At 45.7% G+C, this 20,044-nt stretch overlaps 1 protein-coding gene across 1 annotated transcript in view; it reads left to right on the forward strand.

Moving 5' to 3' along the window:
• Positions 1 to 18,657, forward strand: part of CD4 (CD4 molecule) — a 36,810-nt gene extending 18,153 nt beyond the window's left edge. The window contains exons 2-10 of the mRNA XM_038379036.2: positions 3,394 to 3,518; positions 9,068 to 9,223; positions 9,329 to 9,487; positions 9,732 to 9,986; positions 10,579 to 10,935; positions 11,108 to 11,344; positions 11,449 to 11,567; positions 12,654 to 12,721; positions 18,282 to 18,657. Coding sequence (XP_038234964.2) covers positions 3,394 to 3,518; positions 9,068 to 9,223; positions 9,329 to 9,487; positions 9,732 to 9,986; positions 10,579 to 10,935; positions 11,108 to 11,344; positions 11,449 to 11,567; positions 12,654 to 12,721; positions 18,282 to 18,312 — 1,507 coding nt within the window. The 3' untranslated portion in view covers positions 18,313 to 18,657. The remainder of the gene's footprint in view (positions 1 to 3,393; positions 3,519 to 9,067; positions 9,224 to 9,328; positions 9,488 to 9,731; positions 9,987 to 10,578; positions 10,936 to 11,107; positions 11,345 to 11,448; positions 11,568 to 12,653; positions 12,722 to 18,281) is intronic.
• The last annotated feature ends 1,387 nt before the right edge of the window (positions 18,658 to 20,044 follow it).

A 20,044-nucleotide genomic window follows, 5' to 3' on the forward strand; every position in this document is an offset into this window, starting at 1 on the left:
GGTGTTTGTCTTAAAGCTCCAGCTCCTGGAGTAAGTTTCTAGCCCTCATGGCTGGAGAGAAACGCTTGACAATGGGAGCCATAAAGGCCCATGAACCAGAAAACAAATAAAAAGAAACCAACATTTCGTATTTTTAAAAATCTCATGATCTTTAATCCAATCTTTAACCAAGGGGTTACAATGGACGAGAAGCTGGATATGAGACAACAGTGTGCCCTTGTTGCCAAGAAGGCCAATGGCATTTTGGGATGTATAAGTAGGGGCATTGCCTGCAAATCGAGGGACATGATCGTTCCCCTCTATTCGACATTGGTGAGGCCTCATCTGGAGTACTGTGTCCAGTTTTGTGCCCTACACTACAAGAAGGATGTGAAAAAATTGGAAAATGTCCAGCAGGGGGCAACAAAAATGATTAGGGGACTGGAGCACATGACTTATGAGGAGAGGCTGAGGGAACTGGGATTGTTTAGTCTGCAGAAGAGAAGAATGAGGGGGGATTTGATAGCTGCTTTCAACTACCTGAAAGGGGGTTCCAAAGAGGATGGATCTAGACTGTTCTCAGTGGTAGCAGGTGACAGAACGAGGAGTAATGGTCTCAAGTTGCAGTGGGGGAGGTTTAGGTTGGATATTAGGAAAAACTTTTTCACTAGGAGGATGGAAACACTGGAATGCGTTACCTAGGGAGGTGGTGGAATCTCCTTCCTTAGAAGTTTTTAAGGTCAGGCTTGACAAAGGCCTGACTGGGATGATTTAGTGGGGATTGGTCCTGCTTTGAGTAGTGGGTTGGACTAGATGACCTCCTGAGGTCCCTTCCAACCCTAATATTCTATGATGTTCTATGAATCTCATGATTTTTGCAATGCTTGGGATTGGCAATAGTGGGACTGTAATGCCCCTTCCCCACCCCAAACCCAAGCAGCCAAGCTTCCTGCCCTGAGGAGGAAATTCAGCAGAGCTTAAATTTAGAAACAGGAACAACTCAAATCACCTGCCACCCCTTTACATTCTGTCCCCAGAGCTCCTCTTCCTGCTCTGTATCCGGCCCTAACCATGACCACTGCAGTACACTAAAGAGGTTACAGATATCCTGCTCCTTGGAACTGAGGAAGCTAGAAGACAAGGAAATGGTGAGGGGGCATGAAAGGAGCCAGAGGGAGGGTAGGAAGAGCATGGTGGCTCCAACACTATCTCTGAAGCCACCTGAGGTATGGGGTTTGTGTTAGGGAAACACAGGGGGCTTTGCTCTCTGGCCCTGTCTGTTCTTCACAAGTCCTGCTTCCCGCCACTGTCCTGTGGTTACATGGGTGACTTTGTTCTCCAGCTCCATCCCTCCTGTTTCCTGCAAACCTGCACCATCCCAGGAATACCCAAGAGGGACTTGGCTCTCCTAGCCATGTCTGTCCCTCCTTTCTCCCATGACTTGCAACCCCCACATTCCATGGCTGTAGAATCACAAAACACAAGGGCTGCAGGTGAGAAAGATAGATCCAGAGAATGAGGAAGGATGGTAGCGGAGGAAGCAGGGCCAGGAAGAGGGGAGCCCCCCTGCAGTGTATACCTGAACCTGTCCCTCTTCCTAGCTCTGCTGCCCCTGTACCATTCCTCCTCTTTCTTGGGATCTATCTATATCACCTGTGGCCCTTTCTGAATTTTGTGATTCTGCAGCCATGGAGTGTGCCTTACATAGAGTCAACCTCTGGCTCCAGAGCTTGAATGTTCATTTATATAAATAAGGGCCAGATTCTCTGGCCCACAAAGTTCATTTTGCACTGTGTAAAGCAGTGCATGGTGAACTTACAGCGTCCCACAGGGCAATTTTCCATACACCCAGAGAATCTCTGCCAATGGAAAGCTGATGGAGGCAGTGAAGATAGGGGAGGGGCCATTTTGGTGACAGATTGATGCATGTTGAGAGTGGGAGAGGAAATGGTAGAGCCAGCAGTAGAAGTTAGAGTAACTGCTGCAAGGCAGCCAAGGATCAGGGAGCCACAACCGGTTCCAATGGCCACTTCCCTGCACTATGTTCAAGCACAGGGGAGAATAGGACCCTACAAATTTTTCTAGCTCTTACACTCAGGGTAGGTCTGCACCAGATATGCTACTGCAGCACATCTACAGAGCAACAGCTGCCTCGCTGTAATGCAGACATTTACTACAGTGATGTAGTTCTTCCAAAGGTGTAGTTAATCCACCTCTCTAAGGCCAGGCCTAAACTACAGACCTATGTACGTGTAACTGTGTCACTCACAGGTGTGGAAAATACACACCCCTGAGTGATGTAATTATACCAACCTTAACCCCCGGTGCAGACAGCACTATGTTGACAGGAGAGCTTCTCCTGCCGACATAGCTACCTCTTCTCAGGGAGGAGTTTTAACTATGCCGACAGGAGAGCTCTCTTCTGTCGGCATAGAAGCGTCTTCACTTAAGTGCTACAACAGTGTTTTAAGTGTAGACCTGCCCTGAGAGACAGTAACTAGAATTCTTCCATCAACATAGCAGTGTCCACACTGGGTCTGAGGTCATCTTAATTACATCGCCCAGGGTGTGAAATTTATCAACTTTTTATTCAGATCTTAGTCCTTTGGGTTTTGTTTCCATGATTTTCAGATTTCAGTTAACAGCTGTTTAATTCAAATGCTATAAACACTTGGGAGAAAAACGTTTTTTACTACTATTTCTACACCTCCCCTTCTTCCCTGCTCCACATTTCTGAGAATCCCAACAAGTCCTCCAGGGAACACCAGACTTGATAGTCATGAGATTTCTAAGGTAAAAAACAAAAACAAACTAACTAACCAGAAAACCCTTTAAAAAGAGCTTTCCAAGCTGTCTGTATCCATCACAAAGAAGCAATTAAGGCCAGATTTTTGCTCTGCCTTTGCAGGCCCTCTAGCCTCCCTTCTGCCCATTCAAGCTCAAAGTTTCCCCTGTCTTCTCAGAAAGGAAGGGAAAGAGGAGATGCAGCCCCTACCTGGGGCAAAGGCCTCAACTGCCACATGGGTGCAGGAACCCCATAGTGCCTTTCCAAGTGCAGAAAGGCCAAGCCACTGCTGTGCTACTGAAAATCCTCCAGCACGCCCCCACTTCCACAATTTTGACAGGGAGCAGCTACATGTGATAATACAGAAACCTGCAGCCCCAGTAGAACTAGAAATCTAGGGACTGTGTAAAATACACTGAATTCAGTATCAAACTCCAGGGAGAACACACTGGCTGGATTCTTCATTGTCATATTGAATTCACCTGACTCAGTGATAGAATTTCCACCTAGCTGTGCTGGAGCACAGCAGACACCAAGGGCATTGACCAAGTACGTAGGCCCAGCCATGGAGCCACAAGACTTGGAAAATAAACCACTATTAATAGTTCATTTGGGTTTTTCCACATTAGGATCCCTTTACCTGGACGATATTTCCAGCTCATAGTTCACAGAGGGAAGGAACAATCCAAGAGGATGGACCCATTCAGTGTCATGGCATACAACATCCTTGCTGTCTTCTCTGTAATGCAGCTCGGTGAGTCCCTGGCTGGGCAGGGCGTGGTGCAGCAGCTTGGGTATTTTTAGGCTCTTTACAATCTCCTGGTTTTTTGCTTCAAACTAAACAAGTTTTGCCCTTTTTTTAAACGGCTGCCATATCCGATCACTGACAGTGGGACTGAATCCACAAGCCTAAAATGGCCTTATTAAGTAAAAGTGAAGCAACCACTATGCAGCTACATGTGATAATACAGAAATCTGGAGCCCCAGGAGAACTGGAAATCTAGGGACAGTGTAAAATACACTGAATTTGATATCAAACTCCAAGGAGAACACACTGGCTAGATCACCACACCAAAAAAGATGGCCCCTCTTAGGGTGTGTCTTCCCTGCACAGGTAACTTAGATGATCAGCATCCATGTCTGAGCACCTGGGTTAGCATAGCCTGGGTGTGAGCAGCCATACTTCAAAACCATAACCTATATGACTGTGACCTCACTGCCACTGCATTCACCCATGGGTGTCTCTAGGACTCCTGGGGGCACATCCCAGGGTTCTTTATGCTGCAGTAAACTGAGCTGTTTCATAATTCTTTCCCAGTGAATTGTGGGAGGGGAGGGGAGGAGGGCATAGGAGGATTGTGGAAAGGCATTGGAGGCCGATAAATACTTGAGTGATTTATCCTGTGTTCTCCCTGCAAAGCGGGTGGCTTACTTGGGCACTAGCCAGTACTCCTAGCCAGGCCAATTAGCCCATACTGAAAGCACCACTAAACTCAGGTGAGAGGGTTTTGTGAGTGGACAGGAGTGGGGTCAGAGGCAGCACCTGGGTGAGAGCCTGAAGATGCAAATAACCTTCAGTCTCCACTGAGCTGCGCTGGAGTCAGGCTGGTGACCATCTCTGTAACCCATTGGCAATGCCCTGAGGCATCTATCCTTCAATTAATGCTAGCTTAGGTGGGGTCCCATAGGAGGATAAATATTACATACAAGAACACAGAGGTTTTAATGTCAAACAGTAGGAGATGCTGGAACTAATGCTAGCTATGGAACCTAGCCCTTGGCTGCATTATGTGTTATGAGACAGTCTTTCATAACATGATCACAAAGTATTTTTTCCACATGGATTTTTTAGCAGGACTTGAACCCTTGGCTTTTCAGAGTCACAACACAGATCTCCTTGTGATCTATTCCAGCTAAAGGAATACCTGGTAATAGAAGTAAACTGGACACACACAAGTCCATGGGTCTGGATCTAATGCATCCAAGGGTGATGAGGGAGTTGGCTGATGTGATTGCAGAGCCATTGGCCATTATCTTTGAAAACTCGTGACTAACAGGGGAGGTCCCAGATGACTGGAAAAAGGCATATATAGTGCCCATCTTTAAAAAAGGGAAGAAGGAGAATCCAGGGAACTACAGACCAGTCAGCTTCACCTCAGTCCCTGGAAAAATCATGGAGCAGGTCCTCAAGGAATCCATTTTGAAGCACTTGGAGGAGAGGAAGGTGATCAGGAACAGTGAACATGGATTCACCAAGGGCAAGTCATGCCAGACCAACCTGATTGCCTTCTATGATGAGATAACTGGCTCAGTAAATATGAGGAAAGTGGTGGATGTGACGTGATATATCTTGACTTTAGCAAAACTTTTGATACGGTCTCCCATATTATTCTTGCCAGCAAGTTAAAGAAGTATGGATTGGGTGAATGGACTGTAAGGTGGATAGAAAGCTGGCTAGATAGTTGGGCTCAACAGTTAGTGATCAATGGCTCCATGTCTAGTTGGCAGCCAGTATCAAGTGGAGGCCCCAGGGATTGGTCCTGGAGTCAGTTTTGTTCAACATCTTCATTGATGATCTGGATGATGGGATGAATTGCACCCTCAGCAAGTTTGTGGATGACGCTAAACTGCGGGGAGAGGTAGATATGCTGGAGGGTAGTGATAGGGTCCAGAGTGATCTAGACAAATTGGAGGATTGGGCCAAAAGAAATCTGATGAGTTTCAACAAGGACAAGTGCAGAGTCCTGCACTTAGGACAGAAGAATCCCATGCCCTGCTACAGGCTAGGGACCAACTTGCTAAGCAGCAGTTCTGCAGAAAAGTACCTGGGGATTACAGTGGACAAGAAGCTGGATATGAGTCAACAGTGTGCCCTTGTTGCCAAGAAGGCTAACAGCATATTGGGCATCAGTAGGAGCATTGCCAGCAGATCGAGGGAAGTGATTATTCCCCTCTATTCAGCACTGGTGAGGCCACATCTGGATTATTGCATCCAGCTTTGGGCCCCCCACTACAGAAAGGATGTGGACAAATTTGAGATAGTCCAGCAGAGGACAACGAAAATGATTAGAAGGAGTCTGGTGGCACCTTAAAGACTAACTCCTTGTTGTTTTTGTGAATACAGACTACCATGGCTACCCCCTGATGCTTGAAAATGATTAGGGGGCTGGAGCACATGACTTATGAGGAGAGGCTGAGGGAACTGGGCTTATTTAGTCTGCAGAAGAGAAGAGTGAGGGGAGATTTAATAGTAACCTTCAATTACCTGAAGGGGGGTTCCAAAAGGGATGGAGCTAGGCTGTTCTCAGTAGTGGCAGATGACAGAACAAGGAGCAATGGTCTCAAGTTGCAGTGGGGGAGGTCTAAGTTGGATATTAGGAAAAACTATTTTACTAGGAGGGTGGTGAAGCACTGGAATGAGTTACCTAGGGAGATGATAGAATCTCCATCCTTAGAGGTTTTTAAGGCCAAGCTTGACAAAGCCCTGGCTGGGATGATTTAGTTGGGGTTGGTCCTGCTTTGAGTAGGGGGTTGGACTAGATGACCTCCTGAGGTCCCCTCCAATCCTAGCCTTCTATGATTCTTTATGTGGCCCAACTACTAGAGGGTGGTGTGACACCCACTTTGCCAGTGAACTACCCAGATAATCTGTGGCTAGCTCTGGGAGGGGAGTGTGGTCTAGTGTTTACTGACTGGCTGGCCAGACACATAGGTATGACAGATTTTTTTATTATTATTATTTAAAGAAAGGCAGTTTTGCAGGATGGTTGAGATTTGGGTCTCCTATGTTAGAGGCCTGGGTTCTATTCTCAGTTCTGCTAGAAATTACCTTATCTATAAAGTGAGTGGAATAATAGTTGCCTCTCCCATAGTGTAGAGGTATGAGGCCTTGGTGTCCCCTAGACTGCAGAGTATTTTTGTACAAAGGGTCTGTCTGCTCGGGGTACAGGCTGTGGGCTGACTCAAGGAGGTAGGACATATTCCTAAATACAGGAGTGTCCTGCAGAATTTTAGATGAGTGGAAACCTAGATAGTCAGTGATCAGCTCTCTGCCATCAAGAGTAGGAGACGCAAGGGGGCTCTGCCCCCAAGGAGCCAAACAGGAGACCTCCTGCACTTTTGTGTGTATGTTTCAGTTTGAATATTGAACCTGAAATGATAACATACAAATTGGGGCTAGGCATCTTCCCTATACAAATCAGAATGCACGTGGAAACCAGTGTGGTTTATTATTTAAAAAAATTCATAATTTTTGAGCCAATCTCATGATTTGCGGGGAGGGGAATCTGAGTTGGGAGTTTTGAATGCATGGTGTTGGCAGTGCTGCAACAGGGAGACTTTGCACTGACTGAAGTGATAAGATGTCATGATACTGGGGCAGGAGTGCCAAGACCAGTCCTGGTCCTGTGGGTCAGAGGTCCCAATAACCTGCAAATCTGTGGAATTGTTTGTAAGGGACCTGACCTTTGGGTACTACCACATCAAATACAGCACTGATCCCAACCACTCACCACAAAGTGCAGGAGGAAAAATATTGTCCCCTGCACCACCCCACCCCAGTCCCTGTGGTGGTAGTGGATACTTGCAGCCAGTCTGATGTTTCCTATGAAGGGATTTGCTGTGACAGACTCAGTTTTGCCAGTTGTTGTGATTTGATTGGCGCTCTTGCCATACGTGATGTTTTTCTTAAAGCCCCAGCTGCAGGAATGGAGAACGATTGCACAAGACTCTCAGCTTTCAATTAGAAAAAAGAAGATTTTGCCTCTCCAGTTTACAGAGAAAAGCTTGAAAACCTGACCCGAGTGTGGCCCGAAAACGCCAAACAGAAAACACTGATTTTTTTTAAATCTCATGATTTTTATTCTCATGATTTTTTGGTGGCCTGACTCGTGATTTTTGAAGGCTATGCTGCAGCCTTCTGGAGACACGGGCCCAGGGAGAAGTTTGTGTATGTGTAAAACAAAACAGAATCTCTGTCAGCTAGGGCAAGAGAGAGAAGGCAATGTAGGGAGGGTGTGCAGGAATGGGAAAGAATGGGGCTGAAAGAAGAGAGCCACAGAAGAAAGAAATGAAGGCAGGAAATCCAAGGGAGGGGAGAATGGAAAGTAAGGTCAGCAGGAGTGGGAGGAAAGGTAAGAGAGAAAGACAAAGACAGCGATGGCTGTAACTCCAGGGTGGGACAGAAAGTGTCAGCGACAGAAATAGAGACAAACACAAGCATACTAGGATTTAGGCAACACCCACTTAGGCATCCAGCTCCCCAGCCATCACCTCCCTTGGATGAAGACCCACATCTCTCTCCCTCCTGACTAGGATATTTCCAGGCTGCACAGTTCCCTACCTACACTGTGAATTCCCTAGTAAGGACTGCCGACAAGGCTAATGTCTGCACTGTGCTGTCTCTCCAGAGGTTATGAACAGGGTAATTGCCAGCAGTTCGAAGTTACCACATAGGTCTTTCTAAGCCAATACATTTATTCCTAAGGCAAAAGCAATACAGAGAAAGCATGCTAAAAACAAAAAAAGTATTTAGCAGTGATCATCCCACCTTTAACAAGGGCTCTGGTAGGAGTCCATCCTTCAAACCTCACACAGGGTTTTCTCTGTGGTTACAAGTTCATAACTGTTCCAGACTCAGACCCAGAACAACCATGAATAGGTCAGTCTTTTCTTTATACACCTTGGGCCTTTCATCTTGAGATTCCCAGGGCAGATGATCAGCAGACAATGGTCCCCTCCTCAGGGCACAGCTTCATAAGGCTGGGTTTTCACATTCTCCTCCCCCTGGAGAGTCCCCAGACAAACCACTTGACACTGTTTGTCCCCAAAAGTCCATTCTTGTCTGGCACATTGTTCAATACAGTCCTTTGAAGTTCATAACCGTTCCCAGGGTTCACATCACAGCTCCCCACCTAGAGAGGTTACATACAATCCCATCCCACAATAATATATAACCTTTGCATTTAATTCAGTGTATTAACTTAATCCAGATATACGTACACTTAATCCAGTAAGGTTTTTCATGGATATTGCAGGAAAATGCCACATCTGCCACTATTTGTTAGATAGATAGATTAGGTTAGATTAGATTTTATGGAAGAGAGTTGAGGTGGTTGGAATGAGGAGACTAGAGATTTCAGAAAGACTGCAAGAGGAAAAAGAGCAAGTAAAAATGGGGGAGACTCCCAGGGAAGAGTGTGGGGGATTAGGAGGTTTGGGGTCCATTTTGATGGAGAGGGGGTATTACTTTTGCCACTGTAATGACTGTTCCTTCCCTGCATTATTTTGGGGGGTCTCTTTCAGGTCTGATCCCCACTATGGCTGAGGGAGAGACAACAGTGTTTGGTGCTGTTGGGGAACAGGTGATCCTGCCCTGTATTGACAAATCCCAAAATGATGGGGTGACCTGGAAATACAATGACCTAGTTGTGATCCAGTATCAGACGCAGCTCTTGAGAGGTAGAACTCCAAATTCACCACTCCCTTGTCCCTCAGACAGGGCTATGGAATTCCCTCTCTCCTAGCGAGCAGCTTTCACCCACTGCCTTTTTACTCTCCCCAAAGGCAAAACTCCATTTTTCAATCGATCTGAATTAAATAAGCAGGAGATGTCCAAGGGGAACTTCTCCCTGATATTGTCACAGCTGAGGCACTCTGATGCTGGCAAGTACGTCTGTGGAGTCGGTTCCAGAACGTTCATGGTCCAGCTGCAAGTGTTTGAAGGTGAGTGATCTGGGACAATGAGATAAGAGTGCAAGGAGCTTTGAGACAACACTTTGCTGAGGTCCCTGTCCTTTGTCCATCTCCTCTGGCCTGAGCTATCGCAGATCCCTTTCCTCCAGCTCAGCCCTACCTCCTCAGATTGCCCTTCTGCTGAGATCGCCATGCTCACCTTCAGTCTCAGCCTCTCCCCTTGAGGAAGCTGGGGGACAACAGGACTCACTGGATGGGCTCTCTCTCTTCACAGTTACAGGTTCTCCAAGTGGCTACCTCCTGCAGGGTGAAAAACTCATGCTGACCATACAAGGTCCCTCAAGTGCCAGCACCATCTGGTATGACAACCACAAGTACAAAGTGACAGCTGCTCAGTCAAGAGAACTGAAGAATGGTGGACGCAGTCTGCTGATACACCAACTCAGTGCTGAGGACAGTGGAACCTGGACGTGCCACATCACATCCCTGTCTGCTAAGCTGGACATACCCTATAAGGTGCTGGTGATAGGTAAGAGAAGCATGGATCTGAGTCTCAGAACTTTGCAGATGCCTAGAAAATGCAGAAGACGGTGGATAAATCTAAACAGATCCCATCTCCTCCTCACACACAGCCCCAGGGAAAGGTCACAGTCCATTTCCGGGGTTCCTAGTTCCCAGTGTCCTGAGCAATGCAGCACCAGGGCCTTCCTCTCAGGATCCCCAGGCTCCCGAAGCACTGAAGGCTGGCTCCTTAGCTTCTGTTCCTTGGCTCAGTCTCACCCTGTTCCCCCTTGTTCTCCTAAACAGTCCCCCTCCCCCAGGGATTTGTGCATCTCAGACTCATGCAGATGATTCTCATTTCCTTGTTCTAGTTGTAGCTTTGCTTGGCTGGATGGATTTAGCTCTTTGAATCTCTCTCAAGAACCCAATCCTTCTGGTGTCCTGAACTGTTGTGGCTCTTCTCTGAGCTTCTCCAGAACTGAGCACAATAACCCAGATGGGGGTCTCCCTAGGGCTAGACAGAGGGATGGACAATCTCCTCCCTGCTCCATGGTGAGGTTGCAAAATTGATTATGATGCTATTGCTCCCCACACTTCCATATGTTCTCCTCTGAATTCAGGTTTTCATCATTTGAACCAGGAGACACTCTACAAAGCTGTTAATTCCACCGTGTCCTTCTCCTACTCTCTGAGCACTCACCTGCAGCAGATAAGAGAGCTGAAGTACATCACAGGAGGCTTGGAGTGGAAATCAAGGGCAGACAACAAGTACCTGGAGAAGTTTAACTTCACAGTCACCTCTAAAGAGCTGCCCTTGTTTAAGCAAATGGCCAACATGCAGGTTACATGGAAAACCAGCAATCACCTGGAAGTGAAACTGCCCAAAGTCCAGTTCAAGGATGCTGGATGGTATCAGTGCCAGCTCACAGTCAGCCGTGGCCGTGTGGAGAAGGCCATCCACCTAGTGGTGATGACAGGTGAGAGGAAGTTGTGGCCCCTATGGACACTACAGAGGAAGTGGGGCAGGAGTATGGGAGGTGCCCCCCAAAAAGGTGCCTACCATCTGGAGACCCCAAGACTCTCTCAGACCCTATGGAAAGGTTGTTCCCATCCTCTCCTTTGCATGTCCCCCTCTTGTTCTCTTTGCAGTCTCTGCTGACCCTGTTGAGCCGCTCTCCAAATGGGCTAACGTGACCCTGTTCTGCAATCTCTCAATTCCTGTCCCACCTACTGCCCAGCTGTACTGGGAGCATGTGAATGGGACTGAGAAGGAATTAAACATGTTGGGATGCAATGAGGTGACAGTGAAGACCCAGACTGTGGGGCTGTGGAGATGCAGCCTTCAGGTGGAGAACAACGTGATGACCAGCATTGACTACACTGTGGGTAGGAAGACCACCACTACTTCCTCCATTCAAAGTCCCGTGCTGTCTCTTTCTGTGTCTCTCTCTACATCTATCTCTCCCATTCACTCACTTCTCTCTCCACAGTGAAGGCTGCTGAACGGAATAGCTGTGTGTGGATCTGGGCAGGGGTTGGAGCTGGCATAGTGCTGCTTCTCCTTGCAAGCCTATGTACTTTCATCTATACTGCCCAGCAGCAGAGAAGGGTGAGTCCCCAAGTCCCAGCACACAGCAAAGGAGGAAAGGCTCTTCATGGCACTCTGAGGATTCCCCCTCATTGGAGGAGCAAGTGGGAGGGAACTAGGCACCACCACCCCTGGGGTAGGGGCTCTTAAAATAGCCATATCCCAGTTAAATCTCTGAGGAGCAAGGCTGTCATAAATATAAAGGGAAGAGTAAACACTTTTAAAATCCCTTCTGGCCAGAGGAAAAACCCTTTTACCTGTAAAGGGTTAAGAAGCTAGGATAACCTCACTGGGACCTGACCACAATGACCAATGAGGAGACAAGATATTTCAAAAGCTGGGGGGAGGGAGAAACAAAGCCTCTCTCTCTGTCTGATGCTTTTGCCGGGGACAGACCAGGAATGGAGTCTTAGAACTTAGTAAGTAATCTAACTAGATATGTGTTAGATTCTGATTTCTTTAAATGGCTGAGAAAATAAGCTGTGCTGAATGGAATGTAGATTCCTGGTTTTGTGTCTTTTTGTAACTTAAGGTTTTGCCTAGAGGGATTCTCTATGTTTTGAATCTGATTACCCTGTAAGATATTTACCATCCTGATTTTATAGAGGTGATTCCTTTTACTTTTTCTTCTATTAAAATTCTTCTTTTAAGAATCTGAATGTTTTTTTTCATTGTTCTTAAGATCCAAGGGTTTGGGTCTGTGTTCACCTATGCAAATTGGTGAGGATTTTTATCAAACCTTCCCCAAGAAGGGGGATGTAAGATTTGGGAGGATTTTGGGGGGAAAGATGTTTCCAAATGGGCTCTTTCCAAATTATATCCCTGTTAGACGTTTGGTGGTGGCAGCGAAAGTCCAAGGCAAAAGGTAAAATAGTTTGTACCTTGCGGAAGTTTTAACCTAAGCTGGTAAAAGTAAGCTTAGGAGGTTTTCATGCAGGTCCCCACATCTGTACCATAGAGTTCAGAGTGGGAAGGAACTTTGACAAAGGCAAATAAAATCTGTACAGTCAGGGCAGACAGAGGGTTTGAAACCACCGGCCACTTTGGAGGGAAGAACTTTAAATACAGAAATGAGGGTTCATGCCACACTGCTTTCTCTCCTGACAGCAACGGGCTGAAAAGATGGCACGAGCCAGGCAAGACTTGATTGAAAGGAGAACTTGTCAGTGTCAATGGTCAGTAAGTACAAATCCAGGCCCCTCTGACTAGGGAGAGATGGTGGCCTCAGGAGAGTGGGGCTAGCTGCTAACTCAGGGATGGGGGGAATAGGACATGGGGCCTTTCTCTTCAGGCTGCACCTAGACTATACTTCCCTCAGTTGCAATTAACTCATGTTAGTTATCTCAGTTGAGGTAAACACAAATCAGTGCATCCTCACAATATTCACACTCATGTTTAGTGTCTTTACGGTTACACCCCAAATCTATACTAGCACTGCACTGGCTTGTGTTAGTAGCAATTTCTTCTGGGCATTCATCCCAGAATTCCTAGTATTGCTCCAAACTGTAGTGTGTTATGAGTGATTGCTAATAGCCTTCTGGGAGGCCTCACAGGTGCCAGAGGGATTGTGGGAGGAGAAGACAAATTCCCAGAATCCCTATAACAGCGTCCAAGTAAACCAACACATGCTGCTTCGCTTGCTGACTGCTTTCATGAGAACAAGGGTTTCTCACTGAGTGGAGAGCTGGCATTCCCTAGGATTTCATGATTATATGCTCTGAGGCAGCAGAAGCAGCGGTGCAGAGACAGTGGCAGCTGTTCAGTCATTACTAGCAGAGAGCCATGTAATGGCAATCTTAGCTGGAAGAGAAGCCCCGCATGCACCAGTGAGTGGTGTAGGGTCTCTGGACAAAGCACTCAGTACCCACAAGCTATTTTGGACAAAAACCAAAAGCACAGAGTGGTGGGGGCTGCATCATTGTTCTCCAGTCCTGGGATGACTAGCAGTGGCCGTAGAACTTCAGTTCAAGGAAGGCCATGTTTCTGAAAGCCCAGGGAAATGCCTCCTTATGCACGACTGCTCTGTGAGGAAGATGATTGCTATTATGGTTGCACCTTCCACATTTGCAAAAGCAGCAGTGAGCTTTCTAGGCCTGCCTGGATTGCCAAGACTGAACTGCTTGCTTCAGTCTTTAGGTGGCCAGAAACTAGGCCTCATGAACCCCATAATAGGAAAACTGTTGCCAACAGCATAAGAAATGCCCTGTGCTGTCATATGCTGGATTTATATGCGGAGTATACTAGTGAACTCTAAGGATTTTATTTGCCTTCTTATCACTTGTCGTTAAACGTTACTAAATTCCTAGCAAATGTTATTTTGGGTGGGGAGTGAGCGCTGAGTGGAAGAGACATAGTGGTGATTATGTGCTGGGTGACAGGAACATAGCTCTGCTTTCATTTGTTTTTATGTGAGTGCAGGTAGCACAGTTTTTTTCATAGATACTCAGGTCAGAAGGGACCATTCTGATCATCTAGTCCGACCTCTTGCACAGCGCAGGCCACAGAATCTCACCCACCCACTCCTATGGAAAAACCTCACCCATGTCTGAGCTATTGAAGTCCTTAAATCGTGGTTTAAAGACTTCAAGGAGCAGAGAAGCCTCCCTCACAAGTCAACCATGCCCCATGCTACAGAGGAAGGCGAAAAACCTCCAGGGCCTCTCCAATCTGCCCTGGAGGAAAATTCCTTCCTGACCCCAAATATGGCAATCAGCTAAACCCTGAGCATATGGGCAAGATTCACCAGCCAGATACTACAGAAAAGTCTTTCCTGGGTAACTCAGATCCCATCCATCTAATATCCCATCTCAGGGGATTTGGCCTATTTACCCTGAATATTTAAAGATCAATTACTTACCCAAATCCCATTATCCCATCATACCATCTCCTCCATAAACTTATCAAGTAGAATCTTAAAACCAGATAGATCTTTTGCCCCCACTGCTTCCCTTGGAAGGCTATTCCAAAACTTCACTCCTCTGATGGTTAAAAACCTTCGTCTGGTTTCAAGTCTAAACTTCCTGGTGGCCAGTTTATACCCATTTGTTCTTGTGTCCACATTGGTTCTGAGCTGAAATAATTCCTCTCCCTCTCCTGTATTTGTCCCTCTGATATATTTATAGAGAGCAATCATATCTCCCCTCAACCTTCTTTTAGTTAGGCTAAACAAGCCAAGCTCCTTAAGTCTCCTTTCATAAGACAAGTTTTCCATTCCTCGGATCATCCTAGTAGCCCTCCTCTGTACCTGCTCCAGCTTTAATTCATCCTTTTTAAACATGGGAGACCAGAACTGCACACAGTATTCTAGGTGAGGTCTCACCAGTGCCTTGTATAACGGTACTAAAACCTCCTTATCCCTACTGGAAATGCCTCTCCTGATGCATCCCAAAACCGCATTAGCTTTTTTCACAGCCATATCACATTGGCAGCTCATAGTCATCCTATGATCAACCAATACTCCAAGGTCCTTCTCCTCTTCCATTACTTCTAATTGATGCGTCCCCAATTTATAACTAAAATTCTTGTTATTAATCCCTAAATGCATAACCTTACACTTCTCACTATTAAATTTCATCCTATTACTATTACTCCAGTTTACAAGGTCATCCAGATCCTCCTGTATAATATCCCGATCCTTCTCCGAATTGGCAATACCTCCCAGCTTTGTATCATCGGCAAACTTTATTAGCACACTCCCACTTTTTGTGCCAAGGTCAGTAATAAAAAGATTAAATAAGATTGGTCCCAAAACCGATCCCTGAGGAACTCCACTGGTAACCTCCCTCCAACCTGACAGTTCGCCTTTCAGTAGGACCCGTTGCAGTCTCCCCTTTAACCAATTCCTTATCCACCTTTTTATGTTTATATTGATCCCCATCTTCTCCAATTTAACTAATAATTCCCCATGTGGCACGGTATCAAATGCCTTACTGAAATCTAGGTAAATTAGATCCACTGCATTTCTTTTATCTAAAAAATCTTTACCTTTTCAAAAAAGGAGATTAGGTTGGTTTGGCACGATCTACCTTTTGTAAAACCATGTTGTATTTTGTCCCATTTACCATTGACTTCAATGTCCTTAACTAATTTCTCCTTCAAAATTTTTTCCAGGACCTTGCATACTACAGATGTCAAACTAACTGGCCTGTAGTTACCCGGATCACTTTTTTTTCCTTTCTTAAAAATAGGAACTATATTGGCAATTCTCCAATCATTCGGTACTACTCCTGAGTTTACAGATTCATTAAAAATTCTTGCTAATGGGCTTGCAATTTCAGGTGCCAATTCCTTTAATATTCTTGGATGAAGATTATCTGGGCCCCCTGATTTAGTCCCATTAAGCTGTTTCAGTTTTGCTTCTACCTCAGATATGGTAATATCTACCTCCATATCCTCATTCCCATTTGTCATGCTACTATTATCCCTAAAATCCTCTTTAGCCTTATTAAAGACTGAGGCAAAGTATTTGTTTAGATATTGGGCCATGCCTAGATTATCTTTAACCTCCACTCCATCCTCAGTGTTAAGCGGCCCCACTTCTTCTTTCTTAGTTTTCTTCTTATTTATATGGCTATAGAACCTTTTACTATTGGTTTTAATTCCCTTTGCAAGGTCCAACTCGACTCGACTTTTAGCCCGTCTCACTTTATCCCTACATGTTCTGACCTCAATTAGGTAGCTTTCCTTGCTGATCCCTCCCATCTTCCACTCCCTGTATGCTTTCTGCTTCTTCTTAATCACCTCTCTAAGATGCTTGCTCATCCAGCTTGGTCTACAACTCCTTCCTATGAATTTTTTCCCCTTTCTTGGGATACAGGCTTCCGATAGCTTCTGCAGCTTTGATTTAAAGTAATCCCAGGCCTCCTCTACCTTTAGATCCATAAATTCTTCAGTCCAATCCACTTCCCTAACTAATTTCCTTAATTTTTGAAAGTCAGCCCTTTTGAAATCAAAAATCTTAGTTGCAGATTTATTTTTGTTAATCCTTCCATTTAGTTTGAACTGAATTAGCTCATGATCACTTGAACCAAGATTGTCCCCTACAACCATTTCTTCTATGAGGTCCTCGCTACTCACCAAAATTAAATCTAAAATGGCATCCCCTCTAGTCGGTTCAGCAACTACTTGATGAAGGAATCCATCAGCTATCGCATCTAGGAAAATCTGAGCCCTATTATTATTACTAGCACTGGTCCTCCAGTCTATATCTGGGAAGTTAAAGTCTCCCATGATCACACAGTTTCCATTAGTATTTACTTTATTAAAGACATTAAAAAGGGCTCTATCCATATCCAAATTAGATCCCAGAGGTCTATAGCACACCCCAAGCACTATCGTAGGAGATGCTTTACTAGTTTTCTTCCCCAATGTAATTTTTGCCCACACGGACTCTGTCTTATCCATTGCATCGCTTCTTATTTCTTTACATTCTACCTCATCATTGATATACAATGCTACTCCACCCCTTTTACCTTTGTTTCTGTCTTTCCTAAACAGCACATACCCTTCAATAGCTGTAGTCCAGTCATGACTACTATTCCACCATGTTTCTGTTATCCCTATAATATCTGGTTTCACTTCCTGTACCAGTAGCTCTAGTTCCTCCATTTTGTTACCTAGGCTCCTCACATTGGTGTATAAACATCTTAATTTTTGCTGTTTGGCCTCGCTCACATTTTGTACCCTATTAGGCAAGTCATTCTACAGCCAGTATAACCTATTAGACTAGTATCCACACCGCCCTCACTCCTTATATACATTCTCCTACCCACAGCTGTATCCTTTCTTACTTCGTCTTCTTCCCTCTCAATGCTAAAATCTGGCGTGGAGATTTCCTGGACATCTCCCATCCATCTCCCCCTAATTCCTAGTTTAAAGCTCTCTTTATCAGTTGTGCCAGCCTCGATCCTAGAAGTCTATTTCCTTCCCTACTCAGATGAAGTCCATCCCGAGAGAACTGTCCTCTGTCTGTGAATGCCTCCCAGTGGCCATACATCCCAAAGCCCTCCTTATAGCACCACTGCCTAAGCCATCTGTTGACAGTCATAATCTTGTCACACCTTTGTTGCCCTTCTCTAGGAACAGGAAGGATCCCGCTAAAGATCACCTGAGCCTCAATTTCCTTAAGCGTCTTCCCCAGCCTAGCATAGTCTCCCTTAATACTTTCCAGCGAGAATCTAGCCGTATCATTTGTTCCCACATGAAGGATAATTAGGGGATTCTTTCCCGCTCCCTTTAGGATCCTTTTCAACCTCAGGTCTACATCCCGTATCTTAGCACCCGGAAGACAGCACACCCTTCTATTCTCTGGATCAGCTCTAGTTACAGGCCTGTCTATTCTTCTCAATTAAGAGTCCCCGATCACATAGACCCCAATCACAGTTAGTTATGATTCAAAAATAGCCCTTATTAGAAATAGACAAAACAATACATCTACATCTGAAAACAGAACAAGCTGTGCAAAACATGAAGCACTACAGTCACTCTTTAACTCCCCTAAAGAGCTCAGTGCAGCCACATTGGAAATAAAGTGCATTAAGTCTCACAAATGCCTAATCAACTTTGTATAAATATTGCACTTCCCCCCAGCTACGTAAAGTCCTTCTGTGTTCTATGCCTTCCAGTCTGGCAAGAGATCAGGAGACTGGCAGACTCAGTGGGGTCACTGCATAGAGTAGGTGGTATTTCACCTCTACAATACCAGAGCTCATGCTGTTTAATTTCTTTCTCTTGCAGTCAGCTGAAGAATGACTATTCTGATGCTTGAGACAGAAGGGTGAATGAAGTCTCTGCCAGTGATAAGCCATCTTGCAGCCCACTTTGCTTGCTTGGATCCAACCCACCTTTCCTTCCTCCAGTGCAATGCTTTGTTCTTTCATCTTTCTCCCAGCCCATTGCCAGGAAGGGATCTTATCAGGGTGTGGATGGGATAAAATGAGCAGGACAAGCACCCACCCCAGGGTAATGGCTCAGCCCCAGCTCCATCAGGGAAAGTACTGAATGTAAAGTATACACGGATGTATTTTGCGTATATGCTTGATTTGACCTCCTGGATTTTATCTCAGATGTTTCCTGCGTCTGCTCCAAATGCAATAAATCACTTTAGAGTTTTCATTGCAAAATCTGACTTTATTTGCCTGATGCACCAATCATCTCCCCCTAATACAACCCCTGCTACTGGCCTCCCCAAATACTCCCAGCCTGCCCTCTCCTCACAACCCACCTCCCCTGCTGCCAGAAGCCCTCCCTGATTCCTGCATCCTGTGTTCCCCTTCCTTCCCCACCACCACCACCTTCCCCAATCCAGCCCTCCAGATAGTGACAAGAAATGCTGGAGACTTTCCCTTAAATTGGTATTTCCATGCTTCCAAGGATTTGGGGGGGTCCTGAGGTAGCCTTACTGTCACTAAACATAGATTTGGTTTGTTAATTTACTTGTTTTTACAGAAGGTTGGTTACCGGGTTGAGTAGCTCCCTGGGTATGGGGAGATTTTGGCAAACCAGTAAAGTGCCTGAAATCACAATGGCTTATTGCTAAAAGCAGCCAAGTCAGCAGGTTCTAAATTGGCCATATCACAGCCTCAGCTTTACCAAGGCAGGAGGGCAGGGGGTTATGGGCAGCTTAATCCCACATTCTTCCTGATAAGAATTGTGTTGAAGTTACTGATACATGTAAAAAGAAAAGGAGTACTTGTGGCACCTTAGAAACTAACAAATTTATTTGAGCATAAGCTTTCGTGAGCTACAGCTCACTTCATCATAAGCTTTCGTGAACTACAGCTCACTTCATCGGATACATCCGATGAAGTGAGCATCGGATACATCCGATGAAGTGAGCTGTAGTTCACGAAAGCTTATGCTCAAATAAATTTGTTAGTCTCTAAGGTGCCACAAGTACTCTTTCTTTTTGCGAATACAGACTAACACAGCTGCTACTCTGAAAACTGTTACATGTGTAACCCTTCTGCCCGTCAGAGTTGGCAGCAACAAGGGCCGGATTCAGTATCTAGGGGTTCCATTCCAATAATACAATGCAAAACTGGCTCAGGGCCCCACCCAGTGACCTGGGACAAATATATACCACCCCCACTGGGCGCCTCCAAGAGGCAGTACTTCTCTCGCAAGCACAGAGTCTGAGTGTAGTAAAAAGCCTTTTAATAAGAGAGAGAAACAATGTGGCATTAATGCTGGGGAAACACCACCAACAGGATTCATAACACAACCCATGAGCAAAAAACCCACCCCAAGCAAATTGGGGTATGTCCTTTCCCTTTGGTTCTTGAGTCCAGCAACCCAAAAGTCACCCAAAGTCCCAAAAGTCTCTGTCCCTGATGAGGGCAGCCCCAGAGTTTGAAAGTTTATCTGCAGAGTTTTACCTCCCAACCCAGGTGGAGATGGAGGGGGTTAAGGAGCACCTTACATGGTCCAAAGCTGATTGCCCCACCACTCCATGGGGCTCTGCTCTGCCAGCTATCCCACAAACTGCTCTGCAATATATT

The sequence above is a fragment of the Dermochelys coriacea genome, chromosome 1, assembly GCF_009764565.3.
Source record: "Dermochelys coriacea isolate rDerCor1 chromosome 1, rDerCor1.pri.v4, whole genome shotgun sequence".
Taxonomy (NCBI): Eukaryota; Metazoa; Chordata; order Testudines; family Dermochelyidae; genus Dermochelys; species Dermochelys coriacea.